This window comes from Cynara cardunculus, assembly GCF_001531365.2.
Source record: "Cynara cardunculus var. scolymus isolate 2C chromosome LG 2, CcrdV1, whole genome shotgun sequence".
NCBI lineage: Eukaryota > Viridiplantae > Streptophyta > Magnoliopsida > Asterales > Asteraceae > Cynara > Cynara cardunculus.
Window position 1 is genome coordinate 5,205,999 of NC_037529.1, and position 10,659 is coordinate 5,216,657.

Here is a 10,659-nt window from a genome sequence, read left to right on the forward strand (position 1 = left end):
TAATCACATGTTTGTTGATATTATTTATAGTTTTAAAACATAAAATAAATAAATTACCAAACTTAATATAATATATTATTTAATATATTATATATTAATTAAGACATATAACAGTCATAAAAGCAACACAATAATGGTATATACATTTTAGAGGCCAAATTTGACCTTCACAAGGTCAAAGTAGAAGAACCATTATGTGTTTTTTTTTTCTTTCTGTTTTGTATTTGTTGGTGTGTTAAAGATTTTTTTAACGTTGGGTTTTCGACATTTTTATTTATAGACGGAGGCGATTCGATCCGCCCTCAACTAAGAGGCATCTACTTGTGTCTCACAGCTTCTTCTTGCTACAATGGAGTGATTGTTGGTCACGTGTGCGGAATGTGAAAAAAAGTATTGGAAAAGAAAAAAGATTGTATTTTTGAGTTTTTATAGGAAAGGAAAATGAAGTAAAATAATATTGATTTTTCTTTAAAAACTTTTCTCCAAACATGGAAAGAAAAAAATAAATGATAATTAATTGTTTTTTTAAATTATAAATGTTTGTAAAATAAATAAGGTTATGTTATATTCATAAAAGTGTAACGTTTTCTTTTTCTTTCTTTCCGGTTCAAAAGCACGAAAATTTACATTCTTTTTTTATCCTTGTTTTTTCTTTTAATAACGCGAATAAAAATTATCATTTCATTTCCTTTTCTTTCTTTTTTAAGTCTTCATTTTCTTCCCAAACTTGTAACATGTTTTGTTTTGAAGTAAAAGGAACTTTTATTAATGATCACCCAAAGAACAAACGTTACTCATACAAGAAACAAGAAAATGAGGAACATCAAAATACGAAACAAAACAAGAGTTAAAACAAGATTGTTGAGCGAGAAAATGATTCAACAGCCCATTGTAAGGCACCAAGAAGGCTATAATCCATGAATACTATACGAACGATCCGCAAAGAAGTTGTCATGTTCATCCTGGATGACCACCCTATACCCGCCCGATTTTCATTACGAAAGAGAGTCACATCAGAGTTGCACTTAAGGAAGCCTGTGAGTGGAGTATGACAATATTTGTCGTTAACCAGTTTTCCATGTGATACTAATCGATTAGGCCTCGTTGATTTATACAAATGGATCTGAGTGGAAATGTTGGGTTAGCAATTGGTGGAATACTAGGCAATGTGAAACATCGCCTTGATAAGCTATTACCTCACTAGCAGTCCCGAGGAGGTGGGTGCTCTTCTGGAGTCCACAAAGAGGCAGCTTGCAACCAATCACGATGAACTCCCATATCCCTTCGAATTACCAAGGAAGGATCTCTCGCCTCATTAGACCACGAAATATCATTTTGACGAACCCCAAATACTCCACAACATCATGATAAACTTATCTGCTTCAAGAGGAGGAGGATCATATAAGATAGTGAATAAAAGCTATATATGTCATTCTGTGAACGTGCTAGAATGACCTACTTGTCTATCGATCATATCCCAGAGACCCACTTCCTACCACACCTCCCCCGGGAAATCCACAAATATGTGCCTTTCAGATATCAAACGATACCCCAACTTAACCGAACACACTTCATTGGTAGTCTAGTGCCATTACCAGATAATTGTATCATCACCACTAATGGCGGGGGAGGAACACTTAGAACTTCCTTAGCATCATTCAAGGAGAAAAGAGCCCAATACGAGCCACATCCCATCCCGGAGTGTTAACGCTAGATAAGTCACTAACTCGTACGTAGAGGACGTCCGTTATCATTGCTTGGCGTTTCTAAACGGAAGCTATGATCCTCCCTAAGCCAAGGTCCATGCCAATTGCCAAACCTTAATAGAGATCTCATTGCCAGTCTTCTATTGGTAGCCTTTATTGATAGAAGACTATTTGAGACTTGGAGAAACTCCTCTAGATGAAGCTTTTAGAAAATTCTCCCTCGGGTGGTATTTGGATTTGAAAGTCCTGATCAAGGATGATAAATTCAATCTATGTGACATTGACATTGTTCGGTTTTGAGGTGTTTTGGATTCCGGATATTAAAAAGTAACCGTCTTATTATTCATTCATAAAAGTTTAATTTTTTATAATCTTCAGCTAATAAAAGGTTAAACTTGATTATAAAGATTAAATGTTTGTTAGTTTTTATATATCTAACTTTGATAAATTCTCAACATAAAAGTACACAATGATGGCTTGGGCTGCACTGTAGTTCGAATAAGCATAGCACACCCCAGCCCGCTTTAGAAATAGGACGTTGGCGCCACATTTGCATTCGATTCAAGAGCCGATCTTTCAGGTGTCTAAAAATGTGGTGTTTACCACCACCAATGAGATATGGGAAACCTAAATATTTTCCGGTATAATATTAAGAGGATTCGAGACACCCAGAATGAAGGAGATTGCATTTTTGAGATCAGGCACCAAGTTATTACTATTTTGCCAAAGTTAATCACATGACCCGAAGCAGCCTCATAAGAAGTGAGAGTCTTTTTTAGAATCTTACATTCGACAATAGATTCCCGACAAGACAAAACAAAACAACGTCATTGAAAAAGAAATTGATGATTGTCGAATGTCCATGGCCCTCCTTCCATAACCCAACGAACATCCTGATGATGGTAATTAAAACTTGAACAAAATGATGCACAAACACACCACGCCACGACCGCCATAGATTGGCAAGACGATGTTTCATAATGTGAAAATTGATCGGCCGATCCGTAACAAAAGTCCCTACGAAGCTAAGACCATAAGCGGTTACAAGGGATACGTTACCGAGATCGGTGAACTCCATAGTGAGATTCTTGAAACGCTCATTCATATCAGAACCCTTCAAACAAGCTGTTAGAAACCAAAAAAACTAAACTCTTATATAAAGAAAATCGCTCTCTTAAGGACCAACTATTTGTAACATGTTCTCTAAATTTATAATTTACTGAATGAAAAATTACAAATTACAAATTACCGCCTTCATTTAAACATACAAAAAATTGAAAATTAATTTAATTTGCCACTAGTTAGTAAAAAGTCGATTCAAATAAAAAGACTAAATATCGTAAGAATATAATAATGAAATATTCATATAAATACATACATAAACTCACATTACATATCGTTAATAAAGATTCATATATACATCCTTTAAATAAATCATCTCAATAATGCACACCAACATACCCTCTTTATTTTCTCAATGAATTCAAGAAAGAACAAAAATCTTATTGTGGCCACGGAGGTCTCATGCTCAAATTCAATAAGAAACAAAAATCTCCTTGTACCTACAGAGATTCAAATGCGATGACTCCGGACTAACTGCAAAACAGATGGTCTTCCTGGGATTAGTCGGTTCGAATAGCGGGATGGATATCCAGGTTAATAAAAAAAATTAAGGGTTTTTGTTTGATAGGATTTTATATTAAAAAATTGGATTGGATGTAACAAGGATAACAAATTAAAATGTAGGAGAGTTTTGTATGATTAGATTAGTTTAGTGGTGGTAATAAATTCCACGTGTCCCATGGTTAGGCGACCAAAATTGATTGGCCTTCATACAAAAGTTTGGAACCGTCTTCTATTTATAAATGCAATCATTGCATCATCATCCTCAATTTTTTAACCCTTTATCTATTTTATTTTATTTTATTTTTAAATTTGACTTGGAATTAAATGGTTAATTATAAAACCAAAATGTCGATTTTTTAAACCAGTTGTTTTACTTACAAAAATACCACGAAAGTTTGTTCGGAACAACATGAAGTAACTTTCAATTTACCTAAAATAACGAATTAAGCATAACAGAAATAATAACGTGTACATGTGAGAAAATAAGTTACGTGTTCATGAGACAATTTTAACGCATAACAGTTTTGTCATGCATATATATATATGTATATATATATATACATGAAATTTTATTTAGAAGACTTGATTGATGATTTAGAAGAGATTCACGATGTCACATACCTAAAATCATAGAAACATTGATGTCAATTGTATGGTTGGTGAACGCGAAGAAGGGGATTAGGCGAAGACGATGAGTCTCTCTATGGGGATTCTGATTTGAATTTTGGGGTGGGCGGAAGAAAGCAATTAGGCAGCACAAAGGGTGTGTACAGTTTCCATCCATTGGGGTTGTTAGGAGTAATCAGTCGTTTGAAGAAATATGTGTGCATATATACATATATTAAGAAAATTATAGGAAAAACTTGAAATTCTTGTATAAAATCAATAGAAACTTAATCGCAATACTACTTGATTGGTAGATTCTTTTAGATTATCAAAATCGATTGAGATCTGCACGTTCGCATTATCCTAAGACAAAATTTCGCCAGTATTCGGCCCGTTTAGAGGATGCAACAATCGTTATTCAAGTAGAACTTGAATCTAGCGAATCAAACTATGTTTGGTGATGAAATCGATTGAGGAGAGAGAAAACCCATAATTTTGAAAGGAAAAAAACGAGAGATCGATTTTTTGGAATTAGAGATTAAATTTATACGTTTTTATGTCAAATTGTCAAAAATAGCAAATGACAGACACTGAGTTGTTGCTTAAACTTTTAAACGATTCATTTTAATGCACAATGATTAATGTGCATTACGTGGGTTCCTTTTCCTCTGGACTCCTACGTGAGATAAGTTTTCCTCAAATCGAGACTAAGTTCCAACAAGGGTTTGGCTGTAACTTAAGTGTCAGTTCTTGATGATGGCTAAAGGTACACCTTTAGTTAAATAAAGTCGTCAATCAGGCGTAAATTCCATTTTAATGTGTGGCCATATCTTAAGTGAACTTCTACTATACAATCAAGGAACATCAAGTAGTGGATTTTCAGCCATAGATTACCATCATTCACAAGTCTCGTTGTTCAAGAGCATGAAACCCATAATGAATTACAAACAACTCGATTAATCCAATGACCAATCATATCAGTTAGTTGCATGTGTAAGCATGACGATGGATCGTACAAATAGCTAGGATTGCATACGATACTCAATTTTTCATATTATAATCATTGATTATAATGTTTAACTTTATTATTATATAATTTAAAATAAGATAAAACCCTTATTTATAAAGGTTGATGTGATCTATAAGAATAAAAAATGATAATATTAAATTAAAGGGAAAAGTACAATAAAAACCAATGAACTTTTTTGTTTGGAATGATTAAGTCCTTGAACTTTTTTTTGGAACAAATAAGTCCTTGAACTTTCCAAAACATGTTAAATAAGTCCTTGGACAATTTTTTGGCACAAATAAGTCCTTGGACATTCCAAAATATATTAAATAAGTCCTTAAACATTCCAAAATTTTTTAAATAAGTCATTGGACTATTTTTGGAACAAATAAGTCCTTGAACAATCCAAAACATGTTAAATAACTTCTTGAACTTTTATAAAACATGTTGGATACATTCTAATGACTTGTACAACTAGTTAAAATGGTAATTATTTTTTTGTAAATGTAAGTACTTTTTTGTTATATTTGTTTAATTTTATAGATCTAAATACTTTTTGGTTCAAAAAATATTTAGGGGCTTAATCGTTCAAAATATGAATGTTCATTGGGTTTTTTCCGAATTTTTTTCACTATTTTACCACTTTATTTTTTTCAAAAAGTTATTTAACATGTTTTGGATTGTTCAAGAACTTATTTGTTCCAAAAATTGTGCAAGGACTTATTTAACATTTTTTGAAATGTTCAAGGACTTATTTGTTCCAAAAATTGTCCAAGGACTCATTTAACATATTTTGGAATATTCAAGGACTTATTTAACATGTTTTGGAAAGTTCAAGGACTTATTTGTTCCAAAAAAAAGTTCAAGGACTTATTTGTTCCAAAAAAAAGTTCAAGGACTTAATCATTCCAAACAAGAAAGTTCATTGGTTTTTATTGTACTTTTCCCTAAATTAAAATCAAACCCCATAATTTCTATTGTTTTATATTAAAATTAAACCAACCATTATCGTTGATAATACGTATATACTAAAAAATTAAATTAAACAAGTCCCTTATTCTTTAATAATTTATTAGAAGGGTAATCGTGCAATGTATCAAGACATATTTTAATTTCAGTGTTTCGTTTTATTTTATTTTTTATGTCGATATAATACGGTTTTATGTGGTTTTGATAAAGTGATAATATTTTTATTTTTGAATAAAATATAAATTTGAAAATATCATAAAATTTTGAAAAAAAATATATATATCGATATCAGTATCAAATTAATTTTTTTAATAGTTCTTGTGTTTTGGTGTAATTTTCTTAATTCAATTTTTTAATTATAATTTAATTTAGGTTTAGTAACAAAGAAATTTAATTTAGATCTAATAATATGATTTTTTATGAATATAATAACTAATTATTCTTATAGAACTCAATGGTTATCTTAATTATATTTTAAATTTTTTATATTTAAAATGAGATGTTTATCCAATATTTGATTATGTTTATCCGCAGTTAGTTATACGAATCCAAATATGGAGCTCTAATAAGTTGTACTTATGCATAATTTACTTGTAATTTTAAATTTTAAGTAATATGCATCAATAAACAATATTTTGTATATAAAAAATAGTTTTTAAATTTTTTTGTTAAATATTTAATAATATAATATAGATATACATTCAATAATGAATGAGTCACAACACGTAGCAACCTTATTGCATTTTTCATATTGTAAAATAAATGAAAATTTTATTAAATTACTAAAAAATTTATTAATTTTTATATAGTCAATTTTTCCATTGATATATTATTCGATTTTATTATATAATCGTATAAAAACATGATATAACTATGACAATTTTTTTGACCAGTTTTCGTTAATATGTTTTTTAAGCCAATATATTTTAATTTAGAAAGATTCTATTATAAAATTACTTATCTGTTTGTTAACAAGTAATATTTAAGTAAAAAGTTGATTACTGATAATTTTAGTTTATCTATACTATTTTATTAAACAAATTTAACAAAAATCTTAAAGTCTTAAAATACTAAATGACCAAGATACTCTTTATACTACCATTACTTCACTTTTTCACCCCATCATCTCCTCACATATACTCACCCTCTCACATACATTCACCCTCTCAAATTGACCGATTTTTTAAAATTATAATTTTAAATTTACACTTTATACCCATATAATTAGTTGATTAATTTACTTTATGTCCTTTATTTTTAAATGTTTCATTTTAAACATTTATTAAATTAACATACATAATCATATATCAATTAAAACATGTTTAAAAAATATATTTTTATTTTAACAAGTTACACCATTATAATCGTTTTGTTAATACTTTCGAAATGAGTCTAATATTGAATAGTTTTTGACTTAATTATATTATTATATATTATATATATATATATATATATTGTGAAAAAATATTTTTAATATTTACGATTTATACTTTTATAGTTATTTATATATATATATATATATATATACTATATATTTTTGGGTTAGGCTGTTCAAATTGTATTGTATAATATGTTTTGAATTAATATGTTCTTGGGTTTTTTTGAAATATATATATACATGTATTAATTCAACCTTAATTTGAGTTTCTGGACAAGAAAGAGGGTAAACAGTTGAAATTTCACTCTAAAACCCATTTTTTTGTGGTATTTTTATGGCTTATGATTTGTCAAATTTATAGTTTTCTTAATTGGTTTTGAGTGTTTATCTTAAAACTCAAGTTTCTTGGTTCTTTTCTATTGGTGTAAATCGAATACATTTGTGGAGTCGTTTAAATATGTTGGATTTTAAATTGTCATACAAATTTTTTCATCGATAGTCTGTAATTGGAACCATAACTCTTATTTATTCAAATTGTATTAATATGTAAAGACCAAATATAACTTATATCATCGTTAAATCTTATCTTATAAAATCAATGAAACTTCAAAATCGTTAAAATTCATGGCTCCCACCGTATTACACGAATACACAACTAGTCGTACATAAAACCTGAGTCTCAAAAAATTTGTTAACAAGTAATATACCTCCACCGAGCAAAACTTATACCTTTTCTGTACCTCGAAAAAAGTACACTCAAAATTGTACAATTAAATTTTCCCTTTTAACCATTATTATTATTTTACTTTTATATCTTATACTTTTTTGTTTGATATATTAATCATACTAATTAATAATGTATTAATTTAAGTACATTTTTCTAATACTATAAATTTAATTATAATTAATGTTAAAAAATAAAAAGACAGCCTTTATAATTACTATTTTATTAAAGTTGTATTAATTTTTGAAAAATTTGATGAATCATTATTTTATAAAATAGAAGACGATATTCGAGATAAAATAACATTTGCGATGTTATCAATCATTCAAATCAAAATATTCACAAATACGATTATAATCTAAGAGTCTGTTTGGTTTATAAGATTGTTTGTGAGTGATTTGGATTTGGAGGGATTTGAATTGGAATGGATTTGAAATCACTGGTGTGTTTAGTTTGTAGGATTTAGAATGAAATTAAATTTCATTATTTATAAATAATTTATAGAAGAAATTAATTGAAATACATTTTTATTAATCAATTATTACAAAACAAATGTTTTTAACATTTTTTAAAACCTTATTATATATAATCCTACGAAATTCCGTGAAATCCCGAGCACTCCCTAAAGTAGGTTAAGTTAGTGTTGATTTTTTTCGAGTTTTGATCACTAGGTGTGTTCGTCAGAATGGGAGATAAGAGGAGGGGTGTTCATCAGAGTGTAAGAGGGGTAAAGAGTATTCACGGGAAGAGGCATCTTAGAGGGGGATTTAGCAATCTCATGTTTGAAACAAGCACACTATGAGAATTTAGTTCAAATACATATCCAACATAACGGTAAATATGCTCTTGATCGAAAACAACGAAAGAAAACTCACCTGTACACGCACACTTTCAATCTAGAATTACACCAAACCGATGGATTGAGGTTGCCAAATGATGATAAATAAACAAATCGCAAACCAAAGACTTTAAATGATTTTATATAACGATGTTTGTAATAATGATATTATTATTATTATTAAATAAGTTGTATAAAGTTTCCATGTATTTAAATATAGTTTTGGATAATAAAAATGGTGATGAAAGCATAAAAGAAATGGAACGAGAGTCTCCCCTAACACCATCATTACTTCCTATATAAGTGTAACCATCACCAATTCATGCCTCCATCACTCATCACTCTTCCACCATGACTCACCACCGTCTTCTCAGAAGCAGCAGCACCACCACCACCGGAATAATCTCAACCAATTACATCTCTTCAACCTCCTTCATAATCGATCCTGACCACAAACCTCTCGTCGGAACATCCTCTACTGCAGGTTTCGCCCGCCGTTTCTCCAGAACCATCCACTCCATTCTCAACGTTATATCAATCCCTACAATCCTTCCGTCGTGCCGGTGGCTTAGCTTACCCACCCAACTCTCACTAAGACCGTCCCACAGTCGGAAAGTCACCGGCACATTATTTGGAAACCGGAGGGGACACGTCAGCTTTGCGGTGCAGTATGATCCGAGATCAGAACCAGTATTGGTGGTAGAGCTGGCGGTGTCGACGGCAGCTCTGGTGAAGGAAATGTCGTCTGGGTTAGTTAGGATTGCACTCGAGTGCGAGAAACAGCACCGCCGCGGAAACACGAAGCTGTTTCACGAACCGACGTGGAGCATGTATTGTAACGGGAGGAAGTGTGGGTATGCACAGTCACGGGCGTGCTCGGAGTCGGACTGGCACGTGCTGAGCACGGTGCAAAGCGTTTCGGTGGGTGCCGGAGTCATACCGGTGGTGGAAGACTCCGGCAAAAGAAAAGGCGAAGGGGAGCTGCTGTACATGAGAGCGAGATTTGAACGAGTTGTGGGGAGTCGTGACTCGGAAGCATTTTATATGATGAACCCGGACGGCAGTGGAGGGCCTGAACTCAGTATATTCCTACTTAGAATATAATAAATTATACAATGTGTTTTATCATAATCTATATCTATATGTTATTATAAATATTTGATAAAAACTCTTAAAATATTTTTATACATAAAGTACTGTTTATTAAAGTATATATTACTTAAAATTCAAGATTACAAATAAATTGTGCATAGGTATAGTTTATTAAAGCTCTATGTTTGAATTCGTGTAACCAACTGCAGATAAACATAATCAAATAGAAAATAAACATCCCATTTTAAAATATAAAAAATCTAAAATATGATTGGAATAATTATTGAGTTCTAATAGAATACTTAATTATTATATTTACAAAAAAAAATATTAAACAGGAATTAAGTTAATTCATTACGTTAAATTAAATTATAATAAAAATTTCGAATTAAAAAAATAAACAAATAAGAACTTTTAATTAGATAATTTGATACTAATATTGATATTTTTTTGTAAATTTTATGTGATATTTTTAAATTTATATTTTATTCAAAAATAAAAACATTATCGCTTTCTCAAAACCACATAAAATTGTATTATATTGACATAGATAAAAAATAAAATGAAACATTGAAATGGAAATGTGTCTCGATGCATTGCACGGGTACCCTTCTATTTATATTATAAAGCATTTGACAAAAACTCTTAAAAATATTTTTTATGCATAAAATATTGTTTATTGATGTATATTACTTAAAATTCAAGATTACA

General features: G+C 30.1%; 1 protein-coding gene across 1 annotated transcript; it reads left to right on the top strand.

The window, feature by feature from the left end:
- Positions 1 to 9,207: 9,207 nt before the first annotated feature.
- Positions 9,208 to 9,960, top strand: LOC112508056 (protein MIZU-KUSSEI 1-like). The gene has a single exon (XM_025112839.1). It carries the CDS (start codon positions 9,208 to 9,210, stop codon positions 9,958 to 9,960), a length of 753 nt encoding a protein of 250 aa, XP_024968607.1.
- Positions 9,961 to 10,659: the final 699 nt, after the last annotated feature.